This window comes from Carcharhinus amblyrhynchos, chromosome 9 (assembly GCF_965287045.1).
Source record: "Carcharhinus amblyrhynchos chromosome 9, sCarAmb.v2.hapA, whole genome shotgun sequence".
NCBI lineage: Eukaryota > Metazoa > Chordata > Chondrichthyes > Carcharhiniformes > Carcharhinidae > Carcharhinus > Carcharhinus amblyrhynchos.
This window is the reverse complement of record NC_137332.1, coordinates 77,362,316-77,383,787: the sequence shown is the minus strand read 5'-3', so window position 1 is coordinate 77,383,787 and position 21,472 is coordinate 77,362,316. Positions and strand designations below refer to the sequence as shown.

The window sequence follows — 21,472 nt, the reverse complement described above, 5'->3', positions numbered from 1 at the left end:
ACCACATGCCGGCGCCTGTTCGGGTACACTGAAGAGGAAGTTAGCATGGCCAAATCACCTAACCAGCACGTCTTTCAGACTGTGGGAGGAAACTGGTGCACCCAGAGGAAACACACACAGACATGGGGAAAAGATGCAGACTCCACACAGACAGTGACCCAAGCCAGGAATTGAATCTGGGATCCTGGAGTTGTGAAGGAGCAATGATATACACTGTGCCACCCTCAAAAACAATGGTACCCATCGTGGGGCATGAACCCACGACCGTAAGATTAAGAATCTCATGCACTACTGACTGAGCTAGCCAGGCAGCCCCTTGAGTTAAAGAAATCTGCATTTACCTTACAATACACTTGGGTGAAGAATGGAACAAGGGCAGGGGCTGGCTCAGCTGTGAAGGCCCCCAAAGTCAGATGATGTGCGTTGCCTCAGTTTCACGTGAAGAATGCTGACTTAGACAGGGTAATGCAAGGCTGGAACCCAGTCAGAGTCAATTCTGCCAAGTGTGGAGGGAGAAATTACTGGAAAACTTGTGCTTAAATAGCAGGATATTCCAGCAGGAGAAACAAAAAAAAACACTGGAATGAATCTTCACTTGAACCTCTGCTCTTGGTCCAAAAAAATAAATCTGTGCATGAAAGATTAAGAGCTTCATAGTCTACGATATCATCAGCAGTACAAATTTTGCAAGTGGATTTGTTAAAGAAGTTACTGTACATTTATTAAGTTTGCATTTTAACTTTAGGCTGTGAAGAATGCTCAGTTAAATAAATGACTCTATCCCTTGGAGTCACTGATGGAAATCTTAGCCTGTTCACTGTGATCTTGAAGAACAGACAGCAAGAGATGTGAAGAATTATTAAAAATGAAAATCCAGTTTCTGCGATGGTGATTCCTGCACTTTGATGGTGTAACTTAAATTGGTTTTCCACTTAATGCTCCAGACATTTTAATTTCCATCTTTTTGTTGCATCAGGATGTTTTCATAGACCCATAATCTTATTACGACGTATCTCCTCCAGAAAGGGAATGATTAATCAGGTATGGGGAGAGCAAGATTGATTTTTTTCTTCAACATTCAGCTGTATTTTTACACTAAATTCAAGTTAAAGTGCCACTACACGAGAAGTAGCAGAGTTCAGATCCATTGAAGGTACTTTGCAGACTGACTGACAAGCTTCAAAGTGCAGTGTGGCTCAAGCCTAAAAATAACTTAGGATAAAACTCTGGGTGGGTTTTTCCCAAAAAAGTGTCAGGTCCAGACTGAAAACCGGTGGGTTTGTCCCAGAGAAATAGGCATGTTTTGCATCCAAGTCTTCCCACACTTTGCCATTTTAAACTGGGGGGGAGAGAGTGGGTGCGTCATTGTGGGGCAGGGGGCCTAAAGACTCCGGCAAGCCCAGCTCCACAGAGAAAGGCATGCACTTTTTAAAGGGTGCCCCAATCTCGAAAACAATCATAAAGAGACACCTTCCCCATCAGCACTGGCATTGGCTCCGGTCCCCAGCCCCACTCAATAGCATTAAATCCCCTCAAAATGCTGGCATTTGGACTGTGGGGAAACAATCTTCCCTACCACCCACCTACATGAAAGGAAGCTGTGCTCTGGGGTTGCCTCCAGGCACTGGCCCTGTAGGCTTCATTCCTACAGGTCACGCCCTTGTAGGCCTGCCCCATAGGCCCTGCCCCTGTAGGCCCCACTCCATGTATGCTCTGTCCCCCCAACAGTGCCATCCTACCAGTGTCATCAGTGACAATATCAATCTGGCATTGCTGACACTGCTAGTAACTACCCAAGTAATTACAGATAAATACAGAGTGCCAAGGCTTTAATCACAGTTCTGCCACGTCCCTGACCAGGCGGATCAGAGTATCCGATTTTATCACCTCACTGCACTCAGTGATCAGTGTGGCAAGCTGGGAAAATGGCGTACAAAGCCAAAAATCTGATTCGGTTTCCGACTGGCACGAACCATTTCTGGCCCAGCAAGGGTGCGAAGCTTATTACCATACGATTGACTGAATTTCAATACCACAGTGATCATGGTGTCAGGGGCCGGGCCAGAGCAGCATGGGTGCCAGGGCTCCATTGTTCCAGGACAGAGGGCACAGGTGCCCTCCTTGACTTCCCATCCGAGATGGGGAAGAATGTAAATATCCTTTTCCCACCCTACCCACACCCAGTTCCACTAGCTGAAAAATTGAAGGTATCAACCTTTTCTGATATTTCATCTAAGTACTCAATCAAGTTGGACATGATTTGCCTTTAACAATCTATACTAGCTGTACCTTATCAACCATATCTCTAAGTGAGAATGAATGTGTCCTTGGCAATAGCCTCAACTGACATTGGACTGCTTTATCTGTAGTCACTTGGGTTCTCCTTTTTTGAAATAGACATCTAATATGTGCAATCCTCCAGTCTTCAGGCACCAGAAGATTGCAGAGGACTAACAGAAGGGCTAAAGCACATTGAGAAGCCAACCCAGCTCTCAGTAAAGAAACACTGCACTGTACACTCACTTTGAGAATAATTAGGTTTTATGCCCTCTATTATTAATATATGATTAAAAACAAGGCACATTTACTCTTCCATATGTTTCTATATAAAGTAAGGAGCTGTCATAAAATGAGTGTAATTTAGTGCTTCCCCAGTGGTGTGCTGGAGGGGTAATTAGTCAACTAGAAGGAATGGGGTGGAGGCCCCACTGGCTTCTTGACACTCCCAACTCCCTCTGGTGATTAAGTCTGGGATGAAAGGTCAATTGTAGCAACTTAAGGTCTTCATCCCACAACTGCTGGTATTCCACCAATGGCAAATGGAGGCTACATCATGAGGGCAATCCATGAGGTAAACTGTTCCAATATGTCTACGGCCTACATGGGCAGCCCAAGGCCGTCTGATGGCAAGAGCTAACCATACAGGAAAATCCCCATCTGTGCTTTAAACTGATTCATCACTGCAATCATTAAGTTCCGTTCAACACAATTAGTTATTCAAAATAAAACTACAGGACTGCAACATTTAAGTCAATCGTGTCTGAACCAAATTAATATAACCAAACATTTGTAGGTTTGGTGGATTGACCATAGTGAATATGTGGAGTTATAGGGATAAAGTGGGGAAAGTGCCTGGGTAAGGCACTCTGTTACAGACAGCAGGTACAGACTTGATGTGCTAAATGGCCTCCTTCTATACTGTTGGGATTCCATTGAACGCTGTAATAATGGCTCCAGTAATGATTGTTAATATTGTTTGTACGCAGTTCGGGGAACAAAGTGATGCTGAGAAAATAGTTTTCTGTTGCAATATTTTTTGAGAAAATAAATGATTTTAAATTGATGCTACCCTTCACCTAGGCAGTTGTTAGAAGACTACTCAAAATAAGTTACATACTGCATTAAACGCCAATTGCACAATAGTAACTTCTGATGTGCGTGCTTCATCTGGTCACCCCCTACTTTCCTGAACACTCAAGTTTTGATGGGGACTTGAGCGGGAATGTATATTAATCATTTTGATTTTAATGGGGTAACAATCTTACATGAGTCAGAATGTTATTGTGCTTCAGTTTTGCCATTGTTAGGAAGAACAAATGTGAGCAAATTGCAGCTAACTGCTGGGTTAATAATTTCAACTTCTGTTTCAAATTATGAGGCGATCTGAAGTATGATATTCACATTTGCCTTGTGTGTGTCGACAATATTATGTGAGTTGATGATAAAGCAATGGTGCTGATGCCAAATATTTTGATGAGCAGTGAAGTGTTGAGGATATTAGATTGCCTTTGTTCAGTTTTATAATTATACCTCTGATCATTTGTCCTTATTAAAAGGCATGAATGCCTGCCGAATTTCAGCATTACACCCTCACAATCCTCACATAGATCTGCCATTGTGGCTAGTTTGCTGCCACCAGAATAGGCCACTGTTCCGCCAATTCCACCAGAACATGGCTGACTTCACTCTGTTTACCATGCTTGCCTCTATATCCATAAGACCATAAGATACAGAAGCAGAATTCGGCCAGTTGGCCTATCAGGTCTGCTCCACCACCATTCAATCATGGCTGATATGATTCTCATTCCCATTCTCCTGCCTTTTCCCCGTAACCCTTGATCCCCTATTGAGAGAACTGATTTATCTCTGTCTTACAGACACTCAATAACTTGGCCTTCGCAGCCCTCTGTGGCAATGAGTTTCACAGATTCACCACCCTCTGGCTGAAGAAATTCCTCCTCATCTCGGTTTTAATAATATCTCGTGATAGCTTCACCTAACAAACCTCCACAAAGTCGCAAAGCAGAGTTGCACAGCCTGGAGGAAGGTTCCAAATTTTCACAACCTTTCGTGTGGAAAAAAAGCTTCTCAATTTCACCCCTCACTGACCTGGCTTTAATTTTAGGGTGACGCTTCCTCGTTTTGGAATCCTCCATCACATGAGGTGCTTCCCTGCATCTATCCTGAGAAATCGCTTTCGTAATTCTGAACAATTCAATCAGATCATCTGTCAACGTGCAAAAGTACTCAGAAGAAAATAGGAGTAGACTTCAGGAGAACATGCACAGACTAGCAAAATGGGCAGACACATGGTGGATTAAATTTAAGATGTAGCAATGCCGGCGTTGGATTGGGGTAAACACATTAAGTCGTCTCACAACACCAGGTTAAAGTCCAACAGGTGTATTTGTAACAAATGCCACTAGTTTGTGGAACTGGCTGTTCCTTCTTCAGGTGGGTGGGAGAACTCCACTAGTTTTTGGAACTGGCTGTTCTTCCATTAGGTGGATGGGAGAACTCCCACCCACCTGACGAAGGAACAGCCAGTTCTGAAAGCTAGTGGTGTTTGCTACAAATAAACTTGTTGGACTTTAATCTGGTATTGTGAGACTTCTTACTAGATTATATTTAATACAGTGAAATGTGAAATAATACATTTTGGTAGGAAAAAAGAGGAGTTGGAAAATAAGTTTAAAGTTTATTTTATTCGTCATTAGTAGGCTTACATGAACACTGCAATGAAGTTACTGTGAAAATCCCCTAGCTGCCACATCCTGGCACCTTTTCGGATACATTGATAGAGAATTTAGCATGACCAATGCACCTAACCAGCACATCTTTCAAACTGTGGGAGGAAACAGGAGCACCCGGAGGAAAACCACACAGACACAGGGAGACTGTGTAGGCTCCGCACAGACAGTGACCCAATCTGGGAATCGAACGCAGGTCCCTGCTGCTGTGAGGCAACAATGCAAATCACTGCGCCACCATGCCGCCCATGGTAAACTACATGTTTTAAAGAGGGTGCAAAGCAGTGAAATCTCAAGGTGTATGAACACAAATCTTTATTGGTAACAGGACAAGTTAAAAAGCCTATTCAAAAATGGATCTTTGGCTGAGATTTTCCAGTCTCAATGCAGTGAATGGAGATTTGGCTGAGCACCAAATTTTCCATTCCTGCTGGCAGCAGGACAGGCGAAACTGCAGGATTCTGGCCTTTAAGTTTATTAATAGAGGTACCAAATAGAAAAGCAAGCAAGTTTGGCTGACCCTTAATAAAACCTTTCATAAAACACTCTTTAGTCCTGTTCTGGAGTGTTGTGTTCAATACTGGGCACTGCACTTTAAGGAGGTTGTTGAAGCCAAAGAGGATTTGCAGAAAATGGTACATTTCATAACGGAAAGCTGCATTATTTTCCTTTGAACAGAGAAAGTGAAGAGGAGCTTTGATAAAGCTGTTCAGAATCACAAAAGCTTTATGATGTAAGTAATTAAGGAGAAGTTGTTTTTGCCAGCAGAAAGGTCAGTAGCTAATGATCCCAGATTTAAGGCAATTGGCAAAAAATAACTGGAAACAAAAAAAACAATTTTTTTTTGCATTGTGCATCAAGGTGATCTGCAATGATGCCTGAAAAGGAGCAGAAACCAATTCAATTGTAACTTTCAAAAAGAAATTATGTAACGAATTGAAGGGAAAACACTTTCAGGGAAAACAGCAGGGGAATGGAATTTGGATAGCTCTGACAAAGATCCAGGCACCATGGAGCTCCTTCTGTGATGTATCATTCTATTGCTCAATGATAAAATCAATTGGTGAGGCGATAGTATTATTGCTAGACTATTAATCCAGAAACTCAGTTAATGTTCTGGGGACCTGGGTTCAAATTGTGCCATGGCAGGTGGTGGAATTTGAATTCAATAAAATATATCTGGAATTAGGAATCCACTGATGACCATGAAACCATTGTCAATTGTCAGAAAAAAACCATCTGGTTCACTTTAGGGAAGGAAATCTTCCTGTTGTCCTTACTTGGTCTGGCCTACATGCGACTCTGATCCCCCAGCAACCACCCTTTGAAATGGCCTAGCAAGGCACTCAGTTCAAGGGTGGTTAGGGATGGCAAATAAACGCTGGCCAGAAGGCGACGCTCAAGTTCCACGAATGAATAAAACAAATAGTATATGCAACCTGTGCCTATCGCAATATCCACAAGTCGTACTTCAGATGGGATCTGAACAAGTTTTGCATAACCAAAGTATCATGTTCTCACTTTTGATTTCCAATCCCCTTGAAATGAAGGCCAAAGTTCTATTTGTCCCTATTTAATTGTTGTATCAATGCACTCGTCATCTGTGTGGATGATCAAAATGGACAATGGCTTGTACTTTCCTGAATTGTGTCTGCTAAAATTTTGCCCACTCAATTGATATTGGCCTTGAATGGAGAGGCATGCTTGGCTATAGGCTATTTCAGAGGGTTGTTAAGAGTCAACCACATTGCTGTGGGCCTAGAGTCACATGTAGGCCAGTAGATCTCTTTGCCTGCAAGATGGGTTTTTACAACAATAGTTAGACTTTTAATTCCAGACTTTCACTGAGCTCAAATTCCACCATCTGCCATGATGGGATTCAAACCCAGCTCCCAGAGCATTAGCAAGTTTTTGGATTACTAATCTCGAGACACTACCATATAGTTGTGATAACATGGCCCCTTTGAGGGGCAATCCTTCGTGGGCCATGTGGTCTGGCCAGACCTCAGGGAGCAGTTGCATGAGAAGCCAGACCTGCTGGGAGCAAGGGCGTGCATTCTGTGATAGGAAGGGCCTTCAGTTGGAGGCAGGAAGAGGAGTGTAGACCTGTGTATGTATTCTGTCAGACCTGTATTCTGTATATAGAATCATACAATCCTACAGTGCAGAAGGAGGCCACTTGGCCTATTGAGTCTGCACCAACCAAATTCTCACCCAGGCCCTATCTCCATAGCCCCATGCATTCAGCCTAGCTAGTTTTCCTGACACCAAGGGGCAATTTAGCATGGCCATTCCACCTAACCGACATACCTTTGGACTGTGGGGAGAAACTGGAATACCCGGAGGAAACTTGCTCACGGGGAGAATGTGCAAACTCCACACACACAGTGATCCAACCTGGGAATCAAACTTGGGTCCCTGGTGATGTGAGGCAGTGGTGCTAACCACTAGTTACAGTTATATAGTTTATATAGTTATATTAGTTTAATGAACCCATATCAGGTCACCACCAGTTATTATAGGAGTTTTGCACCTCCAGCAAGTACCCTTTTCTAACTTCCTGATACCATCCACTCAACTTTGCATTCTTTATAACTTAGTGCTGTCTGCACCACCTTCTTATTACCTGTTTGGAATCCCTCCAGAGCCCCAGCAAGAGCGACCTGTTAGAATTCCCTTTGTAATGGAGACAATTCATTTAGCATCTCAAAACAATATCACAACAAAGTATTAGCAAGCCTTTCTTCTTTGTTTGACAAGTGGCAGTGGAGTAACATAAACCACATGAAAAGTAGTTGATCTCCTTGGAGGCAATGTCATCGTGACATTGTGCCATTAACTTCAGAACCACTTTGTATTTCCACCAGTTTCTAATTAAGTGCAGAATAGAAATGGTTTTTATGTGCAAATAAGTCAATGTAGTGCAATCTTCATGTAATTTTAAATAGGCAGGTCAGTGTTGGAGAATGCACTTGCACAATGTTTCCACATAAGTACCTATGCAGCCATTAGGAAAGGACAATATTTTTTTCACAAGATCACTAATAAAATCCTTTGCCCCTTGACAAAAGGTCAGAAATCTGCTAGCATAAAAACAGTTTACAATTTACCCGCTGGTGGTTTAATGTCAGTGAATTTCATGAACGCCCACTGCTTCACACACCTTCCAATCTCATCAGCAGGACGTTACATCAGGTTCAAACCCATCTGAAAACGTGTGACGTGCACAAGTTGGACCTCAGTTTGCTTGTGACTTGAAGACGAGTGCAACATACATATTCAATTCACTTTTCAAGTTTGCTGACGACACCACCAGTGAGTTGGACCTCAAGCAATGATGAAATAGAGTACAGGAATGAGATAGAGAATCTGGTGAATTTGTCAACAACAATAATCTCTCCCTCAATGTCAACAAAATGAAGGAGATAGTCAACGACTTCAGGAAGCGTAAAGGAGAACATGTCCTGTTTACATCAATAGGGGTGAAGTAGAAATGTTCAAGAGCTTCAAGTTTTTAGGTGTCACACCATAGGGTTTCTGAAAATGCAGTTCAGACGCTTAGACTGGCTCAGTGGTAATGGCAGAAGACATCTGTGATGGCTTTCTGAACACAAGTGGGCTGGAGAGAGTGAGATGTATGTATTGGGCTTGTGTTTAAATATGGTACCCACACCTTCAAACCCACCAGCTGATAGTGGGCAAACAAATCAATGCTTGACATGTCAGCTGCTCCAGCCCAATACCCGCCTGGGCATAATTAACGCACGGGTTCGGGAGTGAGTTCCGGGGTTAGTGCTGCCAAAACTGCATGTCACCCCACTTATTCACGGAAAATTCCTCTCACCGTCTCCTTTAAAAATGGCAGAAGTTGAAACTTTGCTAACTGCTGGCCGATCTGTTCCTGAGACAGAGGTTTTCTGGATAAATAAGTCATTGAGTAAACAAGACGTGAGAGACAACACAGCCAAGCGACAGCATTAGTGAGCAGGAGCAAATGAAAATATATGTGCCTGTCTTCTTCACTCGACGAGTTACATCTCACAGATCCTTAAGGGGGAATTGAACAAGTGAGGCAGTGTGGTGCAATATCCAACTGGCTGTGTTATAGATGCAAGAGCAGCGCAGGTTTTGTCAACTGCCCAGCTAGCTGGCCCGTTAGGATAAATTCATCTGGGTAGGACCCAGATGCTGAGGAGCATGTGGCACAGAACAGCAATCACACTGGACAGTTATCACAAAATTAATTCTTAAGAGTTCACCCTCAATATCTAAACATATCCATCTCTGTAGCTCAAAATGTCATTTATTGTGGAAAACAATGCCATTTCTAATTTTTAACATAGCTCTGCATCATTTAGAATCATAAGAACCTCCGACCCTATATTTTCAATGAATTTTTTTTTAAAGTATGTTTCGTATTCATTACTTCCAACACAAATGAAAATACGTCTCCAAGGTAATCACCTTTTTTACATTCTGACAGCAATGCACGTTGTGATTTATTCATCTATTTTTTTTTCCCCGATCCAGCTAACGTATTCTTTACGCCAGCTGATAACTCTTTCAAATGAAACCTGCATGTGCTAAGGATTTAAAATATCAGAGAACGCTCAATATGCTCAGCGCCAAGTGACACTAGTCCAATGCTCAGCAGAATCTTGAAGTTTGTATTCAAACTTGGATTCCAGATCGAAAGAATTGCACCAAAAACCATCTTGTATTTACTAGCTGCTGCATAACAAATGCCAAGGCCTTTGTCGTTAAGGAGATTGGAGGCTCTGGAAGTAAGGTGAGATATACAATGATGCATCACAAAAAAACATTCTTTGTGGTTGATTCACAGCTTGGTATGGCTCACGCTCTGCCCAAGACTGCAGGAAACTACAAAGGGTCATGAATGAAGCCCAGTCCATCACGCAAACAAGCCTCCCATCCATTGACTCAGTCTACACTTCCCACTACCTCGACAAAACAGCCAGCATAATTACGGATCCCACGCACTCCAGACATTCTCTCTTCCACTTTCCTCCTTCGGGAAAAAGATACAACAGTCTGAGGACAAGTACTGACTGACTCAAGAACAGCTCCTTCCCTGCTGCTGTCAGACTTTTGAATGGACCTACTTCACATTAAGTTGATCTTTCTCTGCACCCTAGCTATGACTGTAACACTACATTCTGCACTCTCTCCTTTCCTTCTCTATAAAGGCTATGCCTTGTCTGAATAGCATGCAAGAAACAATACTTTTCACAGTATGCTAATACATGTGACAATAATAAATCAAATCAAAGCATGTCCTAAACTGGAACACAACTTTCAAACTTGAAAAAAAAATGCAACAGAAATCAACAAATGCATACTGCAGAAAATGTCACTTATTTATCATCACTTTGTTTTCACGAGGGCTCCTGATTCTGATCATTACTTGTTAACTTCTGACAGAATCATACAATGCAAAAGAGACCCTTCAGCCATCAAGTCTGCACTGATACGTGAGAGTCACCTGAACTCCCATCTAATCCCATTTATCAGCTCTTGGCCCATAGCCTTGAAAGTTATGATGTGCCAAGTGCTCATCCAGGTATTTTTTAAAGGATCTGAGGCAACTCGCCTCCACCAGCACCCCCAGGCAGCATGTTCCAAACCATCACCATCCTCTGACGCAAAAATGTTTTTATTCTCAGAACTTTCATTTCATTTTGAGAATTTTTCAGGAGCTGGAAAGTTGCAGGGTTGTGTAGGAACGATGATAAAGGGCTACAACTGAAAGTAACTTCAGCAGCTCATACATGCCATGGGTGTAGCCACACTGGTGAGAACTCCCGCACTACTGAACATCACTCTCTGTGTGCAGGTCATGGCAATATATCTACAATAAATCCACATTTAACAGAAGCCTAAACATTGCACAAGGTTTAAATAATCACAAGTTTTTCTCAAAATCTACTTTTCACAAAATTACGCTGCTTTGGACTGCCAGCGTCACAAATGGCCTCGTAGTTTAAAAAAATAATTATTATTAAGAGAAGGGGGAAATAACCAAGTGAAACTTAGAGCTATCTACAGCCTTATCACCTTTTGAGTTGTTCAAATATATTCAAATAAGATTAATCTTTATTATTATCCAACATTAAACTGCATTCCAATTTAATATTTTGTTCATGCACATAAGATTGTAGGATCTCTACAGTGCAGGAGGCGGTGATTTGGCCCATCAAGCTTGCACTGGCATTATTCCACACAGGCTCTATCACTGTACCCCATGTATTTACCCCTGACACTAAGGGGCAATTGAGTGTGAACAATCAACCTAACCTGCACATCTTTGGAGTGTGGGTGGAAACCGGAGCACCTGGAGCACATGGAGAGAACATGCAAACTCCAAATCGATTGTCACTCAAGGCTGGAATTGAACCCGGAACACTGGTGCAGTGAGGTGGCAGTGCTAACCACTGTATTTCTTAACTGTTAGATTTCAGAAAAAGTGTGTAAAGATTGAGGTTTTTTTTATGGTTGGAATTCTTGTGCTCAAGGCTCTTTATGTCAACTTTGGAAGCAGAAAGCAAACACAGAACAGGCTTATGTTTTGGTTAACAAGCAGTTAAAAGAGGCCTATGGCCTGTGGCTGAACTAAGAAATTGTTGTGCCGATGGTTGGATGGATTGATCCTCCATTTTGGCTTTTGGTGTGCATCATAATCGATAATGGATTAGGATCATGTACAGTTGAGAAGAGCCTGTCTGGAACATAGATGAAAGATTTGGGGCAGCAAGATGGCCCAGTTGTAAGCATTGCTACCTCACAGCGCCAGGGACCTGGGTTCAAATCCAGCCTCGGGTCACTCTGTGTGGAGTCTGCATTGTCCCTGTGGGTTTCCCCTGGGTGCTCCGGTTTGCTCCCACAGTTCAAAGATGTGCAGGTTAGGTTGATTGGCCATGCTAAATTAACCCTCCTGTCAGGGGGAGTAGCGGGGTAAATAGGGCCTGGGTGGGATTGTGGTTGGTGCTTACTCGATGGGCTGAATGGCCTCTTTCTGCACTGTAAGGGCTCTATGATTTTCTATGAAACAGGAAATGGGCCAAGCCTCCTACCTCAAGAACAATAATGGGCAATTTTACTTTCTAAACTGCTGCTTGAAGATTGTACTGCATTGCGTCTCAGTAATGCACAAATCAAATATTAATATTACCCACTTGGAGTTTGTCAAACGATTGAACTTAGAGTTCAAAGGGACTTCAATTTTTTAAACCAGTGCAGCAGTTAGAGATCTAATTGAGTCAATAGTGGAATAAGACCAGTGTCAGAGGTTGGAAGAGTCACAGTAAGCCAAACAATTTCTCTCTGGCTACGTACCTGACCTCAACTGCATCCTCCATTACCGTCATATCTGTCTTGCATTTTGCTGAAGGGTTAATGGCTAGTTCTGCTGGGGGAATGACAAAGCTTTTACTGAGCGGCAGCCACATTCCTTCCCCAAGGGTGTAGGTAAACCTATATAATAAGAAGAAAATAAATATGCTTAGTGAGTGCAAGTGATTCTTTTACATTCTGACAATGCATGTTGTGATTTATTGTTCTCTGATCCAGCTAACGCATTCTTTACATCAGGTGAAAAATCTTTCAAATGAGGCCTGTGCTGTGGGTAGGTTCAGCTGGGTAGGAAGCAAATGTTAAACCTAGGTTATATGCCCAATGAATACAGAGTTGCTATTAGAAGCTGAATTTTACATAGAGATGGTACCATTGGAGGTGAACCTGCCTCTGATGGACTTGGAGACCCGGGATTTCACAGTCATCAGACAGTTAACTGCATGAGGATGTGACTTCCACCACCATAGAATCATAGAATAATAGGAGGCCATTTGACACATCAAATCTGCACTGACCACAATTTTATCCAGCCCCTATCCCCTTAACCCCACACATTAACCGTTCTAATCCCCCTGACATTAAGTGGCAATGTTAGCATGGCCAATCCACCTGACTGTGCACATCTTTGGACTGTGGGAGGAAACCGCAGCACCCAGAGGAAACCCATGCAGATACCGGAGAACATACAAACTCCAAACAGACAGTGACCCAAGCCAGGAATCAAACCCGGGTCCCTGACACTGTGAGGCAGCTATGCTAACCACTGTGCCACCATGCTGCCCACACCATGTGGGAGGATGTCCCACTTCCAAAGGTTATAGGCCAATCGGAGGCAGCCACTGCAGGGGGTGTTAACCTTTTCTGTTGGGGGGGGGGAGTGTCGAGCATTGGGCAGAAGGTGACGGAACTGGAGGAGACATTCCCTCCACTGAGCTTTAAGCCGGTGTACCCCTCCCCCACCACTGATAAAATACCAGCGATGGCAGGTGGAGGCTTTTAAGTAGCCATTAATTGATCCCTTAAGAGCCTCAATTGGCCCAAGTGTGAATGGACCATTCATCACTTACCCTGCCCCTGATTAAATACTAGCAGGTTTTGAGTAGCCTACAGGGATGATGCCTCTTCCACCCCACCTAATATTATGAGCCGCCCCCCCACCCTGCCCTCTGCCATCCACATCTGGGGGATGTGGGATTGGAGCTGGAGTGTATAATTCCAGGCGAGGTTCTTGCAGTATGAAATGTTAATGTTAAATTTGTAAACATACAATCTACATCAAATGCAAAATCACATGATAACAGCGTGATCACATGATCACATGTGATGCAAAATCACATGATAACAGCACGTGCTGTGAGATAGTTTGATGTAGAGCCTCATGCTGAGTCTGTATTGCACACAGTTAGTATAATGTTCAACAAAAGGTAGATTTGACCAACAACATTATCTCCACAGTAAAGGTAATATGAACAACTCCAAATAAACTGACAATGATGGTAACAAAATTTTAATTATCGAATAGAAATCCCATCCAGGTATTCTATCAGCAGGTATCTAAAATCTAAAGTATTTGATTTGATTTATTATTGTCACATGTTTTTACAATGAAAAATATTGTTTCTTACACGCTATATAGACAAAGTATTCCATGGAGTGTGGGGTTTCCATACTATGCACCTAAGTAGCCATAGCAATAGAACCATAGTGAGATTTACCAGAATTCCAAAAGGGAAGTGTTTGAACCTTTGTCAGGCTGACACGCTTACTGCATGCTCCCCCAAGTTCCTAATTTAATTTCAGGTCCCCAGTGATTTGCTGAGTCATCACCACAATCTCTCTGTTTTGAAAGTGCTGAGTTTCTTCAGTTGGATCTGTCTCCATCCCTGATAACCTGCTTCTGTTAGAATTCCATAAACATCACCTTTTTAAAATTAGGTTCATTGCGTTGGTCTCAATTTTATCCAAAGGTGCTCCAGTGAACCTACAACGCTATGGTGCACAACATTCAATTGGATACCAGGAACCTGGAACTAATCTGCTATTTGGACAGCTTGATGTCAAAATATCACTTTTCCTTTAAAAGAATGTTGTCCATCTACTACCCATCCAATCATAGGCAGAATTAGCTTTCGGGAAGGTGGTGGCAATGTGGTATTGCCACTGGACTAGTATTCTAGAAACCCAGCACATTGCTTTGGGGACCCAGGTTTCTATCCTAGCATTGAATTCGAATTCAATAAAAATTTAGAATTGAAAATAAGTCTAAAAATAACCATGAAACCAGATTGCAGATTGTTGTAAAAACTCATCAAGTTCACCAATGTCCTTTAGGGAAGGAAATCTGCCATCCTTACCTGGTCTAGCCTACTTGCGACTCCAGAACCACAACAATGTGGTTGACTCTCAAATGCTCTCTGAACAAGGGCAATGAGGAATGGACAATAAATGCTAGTTTACCTATGACATCCATGAATTAATAAAATAAATCTAGATTAAAAGAAAGCTGGTTACATGAGAGGCAAAAAATTTTGATTTGAAGTTTTGCTTGGGAATTACTGAGTGTCTTATAGATCTGGATTCATGGTTTGATTATCCTTCACAGACTCACGTTATTGCTTTCCTTTGAGGAATTTAAAGATCAAATTCATTTTCCCCTTTCTATCTTATTTACTCTAATAAAAATTAACTTGTACGAATGTAGCTCCTTTTATGTGGAAAATTGTTCCAAAGATGTTGGTAGTGACAAAGTAAAAGGAGCTGCCATGATAAAGTTGGGATGATTAGGAAGCGACAGTTACATGGGTAAGGTGGGTATAGAGATATGTGGGCCAAATGCGGGCAATTGGGATTAGCTCAGGGGTTTAAAAAAAAGGGTGACATGGACAAGTTGGGCTAAAGGGCCTGTTTTCATGCTGTAAACTTCTATGACTCTAAATTGGGTAGCTTTGGGAGGACACAGGGATAGATGGAGGAATTTTGAAAATCGATTTGAGTATGAGTCTAGGTTGGCCTCAAATGGTAAGTTAACACAAGTGGCTGCAGCAAAGTTGGAGAAAGAGCATTAATTAAATTTAATTAAGTTTATTAGTGTCACAAGTAAGCTTACATTAACACTGCAATGAAGTTACTTTGAAAATCCTCTAGTTGCCACAGTCCGGCACGTGTTCTGGCACACAGAGAGAAATTTAGCATGGCCAATGCACCTAAACAGCATGTCTTTCAGACTTTGGGAGGAAACCAGAGCACCTGGAGGAAACCTACGCAGACATGAGGAAACTGTGTAGACTCTGCACAGACAGTGACTCAAGCCACGAATTGAACCCAGGTCCCTGGCACTGTGAAGCAGCAGTGCTAAGCACTGTGCCACTATGCTGCCCCGTGCTGGGTGGGGAAGTTTGCAGTCAGGAAGGTTAAGTACATGGAGGGATTTAAACGGTAGATGAGATTTTGAAGAAGTATGGAGCACTAGGCGACCAGAGCTGAAGCATGTTCATGAGAATGGCTATGTTGGGTGCGGGGTAGATGCGGTTTAAGATGCAGTCAGCTTAAAGAACTTAAAGAAGGTGGATGAATGGAGGCTGACCACGAGACCATTCAAGCAATAAAGGCTGGAGATGACAAAGAAATGAATAATGGTTTCAGTAGCAGATGGGCAGAAACTGAGATTGATATTAGCAACATTAAGATTCTGGGAAGAAGCAATCTCTGTGATGGAGAAGATGCAAGAAATTAAGCTCAAGATGGAATAGGACGTTAAGGATTCAAATTAACTTTTCCTTAGCTGGAAACAGTGGATCGAGAGGGTAGAATTAGTAGTATGGCATTTACAACAGAATGCTGAAGATAATGGCTTTCCAATGTTCAGTTGGAGGAAGTTATGGTTCATGCAGAACTAAATCATAGAAATCATTGAAACCCTACAGTGCAGAAAGAGGCCATCTGGCCCATCGAGTCTGCACCGACCACAATCCCACTCAGGCCCTACCGCCATATCCTTACACATTTACCCACTAATCCCTCTAACCTACACATCTCAGAACACTATTCAAGTTTTAGCATGGCCAAACAACCTAACCCACACATCTTTGAACTGTGGGACGAAACCAGAGCACGAGGAAACCCACACAGACACAAGGAGAACATGCATATTCCACACAGACCTACCCTGTGCCCAGCACCTACCCCACTTTGTGTAAAAATGTGATGGGGTTTGGGGGTGGGCATAAAAGGTGCCCATGGCATCTCATTTAATTTCATGCCAATCCGCTCCGGGATACTGTAAAATCATTTTTTGGCGAAGAAGCACTGTAAAAGTATGATGTGTTCAACTGTGTCCAAGATCACAAAGTGGTCAAGAAAATTCTCAAAGAATCGCGAGGTGAAATTCAATGGTGGCAGGGTGCAAATTGGCCAGGAGCACATTGGCTACCAATTATAGACACAACCCGATTTTCCTGAAGTTGAGAAAGAGGAAGGTCAGGCAAGGTATGTAACTGATCATCAATCAGCCTGACCGAATTTTTATTTCATTCAACTCGCTCCCCTCCAATTACTCTGAGGCCGCAAATCTTTGATCCTGCCGCAGCTGGGATTTTCCAGTCACATCGCAGCAAATGGTGTTTTGGATGAATGTCAAATTCTCCTTTCACCCTGGCAGCAGTGGCGGCACATACGACATTAGAGAATTCTGGCCTAAAATGTCTTTGAGGAACGTTTTTAAAAACTGGAGTCCACAGGTAACAAAGGTGTCAGCATTGATCAGTAACAAGATAAAGAAAGGAAAGTGGCGAGAAATTGCCAGGCCTCACGAAATAAAGCTGGGAATTTGTCACCTTTCGCAACACGTTTGGAGACAAACTGGCATTTAATTGGGCTAGAGAGTGCAGGGCCTGCTGCCTTCCCTCTTTCCCCAATTAAGTCCATTCCTGGAATCTTCACGGATGGCCTTTCTGCCCTGATGTCAATTGAGGCCTTTATGCGGGCATTAATGATCACTTAGTGGCCTCATACCACTGTACTTGCTACTCAAAGTTGCTATGAGGGGAACTCAAAAAGCAAACCTCTATCGGAATCGATTACAGACTTTTGGGGTCACCAGCTTGTCAGGCACTGACAGCTTGATGCAGGGCTCCAACACGAGGAAGGAGAGCCCACTGAGAAATTTTTCTGTAGCCCACTTTCCACCCCCAAGCCCAGCCTGTAACTACCTCCTCACATCCCTCTCACTCTCTTTTGGCTTGGGTCCCTTGCCAATCCTGAGCCCGTAATGGGTGCATTGCTGGCAGCAACCAACACTTCCAGGCGCATGCCTGCAGAGCTGCTAATCTCGGATTGAGAACAGCCATCAGAAAGGGATGTGGGAAGGGGGATGAGGGTGGAATTCCTGCTCCACATTGGTCCTTAATCCCATGAAAGGCTCACCACTGGCCAAGTTGTGCCTGTCTTAAATTCTACCCTTGAAATTTGGCTGTCTAGAGATTTATGTCTGGGTACAAATAATTTTAAAGTTTATTTATTAGTGTCCCAAGTAGGCCTATATTAATACTGCAATGAAGTTACCATGAAATCCCTAGTTGCCACAGTCCGGCAGAACGTGCAGACTCCACACAGACAGTGACCCGAACAGGAATCAAACCTGAATCCCAGGCGCTGTGAGGCAGCAGTGCTAACCATTGTGTCACCGTGCTCTGTATTCAGAATTCTGGTGCAAAATACTTATTACATTTGGATGCTTTTAATCTGCATGACTTCAAAGGACGCTGCCAGATCTAAGAATGAGTGCTTGATGGGAATTATTTGGGCTAAAATCTGGCAAATGGAATTCATTGTAAATATAAAAGAGATTGTACTTGGGTTTGGCGGACCTTGTTACAAGTGAAGTTAAAAATAACTTGAATGTCAGTCAACTCATTGTTCACTATGTCCAAACGGTTTGAGGTTGCAATAACGATGCTTGTTTGTATGGCCTCCCCAGTCAGGTCATAAACAATAATCTCTGCCTCAGTGTCAAAAAAACAAATGAGATTGTCACTGACTTCAGAAAGTGTAATGGAAGGCATGCCCTAGGCTACATCAATGGGGATGAAGTAGAAATTGTTGAGAGGTTTAAGTTTTTAGGTGTCCAGGTCATCAGCAACCTCTCCTGGTCCCCTCACACAGATGCTATAGTTAAGAAAACCCACCAACACTTCTACTTTCTCAGGAGACAAAGCAAATTTGGCATGTCCACTGCAACGCTCACCAACTTTTACAGATGCACCACAGAAAGCATTCTTTCTGGTTGTATCATAGTTTGGAATGGCTCCTGCTCTGTCCAAGACCGCAAAAAAGTACAAAGGGCTGTGTACAAAGCCCAGTCCATCAGTCAAACCAACCTCCCATCCATCGACAGCCAGCATAATCAAGGACCCCACGCACTCTGGACATATTCTCTTCCACCTTCTTACATCGAGAAAAAGATAGAAAAGTCTGAGATCACGTACCAACTGACTCAAAAACAGCATCTTCTCTGCTGCCTTCAGGCTTTTGAATGGACCTACCTTGCATTAAGTTGATCTTTCGCAACACCATATCTGTGACCATTACACTACATTCTGCACCCTTTTCTTGCCTTCCCTATGTACAGTATGCTTTGTTTGCATCGCGCACAAGAAATAATAATTTTCATGGTATACTAATTCATGTTACAATAATAAATCAAATAAGAAAATCAAATATTAACATTGTTCTTCCACTGTGATCATGTTACCAGTACCATACATTCATGTTTCTGGTTGTCCTGACAGGAAAGCTCATGATCATCTTGTCAAAGTTTGGAGATGAGCAATAAAGCTGATCAGAGAGGTATCAGGGATCACTCCTGAAGGTAGGACTTTACTTTTCAAAAGGAGACATCTGGCTCCTCGGGTTTTATAAGATAATTCACTGGATAGAAAATAAATCCGGAACAATATTCTCAGACACATACGCAGCAGAATCTGAGCCTACAGATTCAGGGTTAAATGCAAGTTCACTACGAGATAAACAAACCACTATTGCAAACAAGAACAGGATCCAAATCAAATCAAAAGGCAGAATATTCAATGTTCCTTGTCTAAATAACCCACCGTAAACAAATACCCGTAAGACTTCTGAATTATATGCCAAGAATCTCAAGGTGCAATTCTAAGAAAAATAAGTGTTTTTCATTTTAAGGTCAATCATTGCCACTGGCAAGTGATTTTTGATTAATCGGACAGGACAGTTTTGACAATATGATTGGTGCTCTTTATGCTGAAAATAAGTGATATTGTGAGCATGTTGTTTTGAGGTGGTGGCTTTCCAGTCTGCAGATATATAAAACCTTTATTAGCATGCATGCAGATCAGATCGAAGTGTATTGTAATTTATATGCAAATAAACTATTACCCAGTAAATACTACATGCACCAGATAATGCTTTATGGCACAATGAAATTGTTGTAATTATTGATCTTATCTGTGTGCTGCAGAAGGATTGAAGCTTCAGGCCATTGCTGGACAATGAATTTATGAGTACATAACTGCAGTCTCAGTCTCAAAATAGCTACTCCACAAAAGAAAAAAAAAATTATGTTTCTTTTTCTGTATAAGAAATACATTAGATAAAATAGATGTTGAATTGAGTATTTTGAATTTTCCAAAGACTAATTTCTGAAATGTCAAGGTCTCTGACCCATTAAGGAAAATTTGCAATTACTTTAAAATGTCTGGGGAATATATAAGTGTTTCTTTTTTAAATGTTTGAAAAGGACTGTGAAGAGCTTGCATCAATGGTAAAATAATCAGTTAACGTTTTTGGATATTAAGGAATTTGGTTGTGATCTTGCAAACCTTGACCTGGAGGTAATTATAAGAGCACTTAAATTACCAAGTTTTCATAGCAGACAAACTAAGCGGAGAGAGAAGGGCCAAAGAGAGGAGATAAACCAACTGGATTCCTGAGCAGTCAGAGGCATGTTTCTTTCGCTCCCAAGTGGTTCAATGTGCAGATCTGGCCAGATCATGCAAAGACAACAGTAATTCTGATAAATCAAATGGATGATAGGAGCTAAGAATTAAGAGGGTTTGTGAAAGAAGCACGTCGCCATATGGAAGATTGCATGGATAGAATACTGTTTAGGTGGAAGCTGCTGCCTTCAGAAAAGCAGCTCAGTCTTTGAAGTGAAAAGACTGGAATTCTGTATGGAAGATCCAAACTGGAAAGATTGTACATTGAAATACAGGCAGAGTGGACTGTCCAGATGATCCATGAGATCTACCTGTGTTTTATCTGTTAGTCCATGTGTAATTTATTGTCCATGATTTACCTGTTAGTTTATTTTTAATTGACATTGATCCTTCTGAAATCTATTTTGATAATTTCAATATTTGGAGGTCATTCGGTAAATTTGGTTCTTTTGATCGATGGATAATCATAGAGATCATAAAAAAACAATGGGTGCCCTAGTAGAGATCTTTAATATTTAGAAGACATTATGAAGGACGGATGAAGAATGATCTTCCCACTAATGGGAGTACCAAGTCTGGAGGCCAAAACATAGTCATTAATAAATCCAAAACCGAATTTAAGAGAAACCTTTTCACCCTGTGAGTAGTTAAATTGTGGAATCTGCTGCTACGTGAAGTAGTTCAGGCAAGTAAGAGGTATGGGAGTACAGGTTCATAGCTCCTTGGACACAGTGGTGAAGAAGGCATTTGGCATGCTTTGTTTCATTAGTCAGAACATTAAATATAGGAGTTGGGATGTCTTGTTGAAGTTGTACAAAACATTAGTAAGACCACACTTGGAATACTGTGTGCAGTTCTGGTCACCCTATTATAAAAATGATGTTATTAAACTAAAAGGAGTGCAGAAAAGATTTACTAGGGTACTACCAGGACTTGATGATTTGAATTATAAGGAGAGACTGAACAGACTGGGAAATGTTTCCCTGGAGCGTAGGAGACTTAGGGGTGATCCTATTGAGGTCTATAAAATAATTGAGGGCAATAAGGTTTAAGGTGAGAGGGAAGAGGTACAAAAAGGGCCCGGAGGGGAATTTTTTTCACTCA

General features: G+C 42.1%; 1 protein-coding gene across 1 annotated transcript in view; it reads right to left on the bottom strand.

Moving 5' to 3' along the window:
• astn1 (astrotactin 1) overlaps positions 1-21,472 on the bottom strand; it is a 2,322,431-nt gene that overhangs the window by 998,004 nt on the left and 1,302,955 nt on the right. Inside the window, exon 10 of the mRNA XM_080195939.1 lies at positions 12,384-12,521. Within this exon, the coding sequence (XP_080052065.1) occupies positions 12,384-12,521 (138 nt within the window). The remainder of the gene's footprint in view (positions 1-12,383; positions 12,522-21,472) is intronic.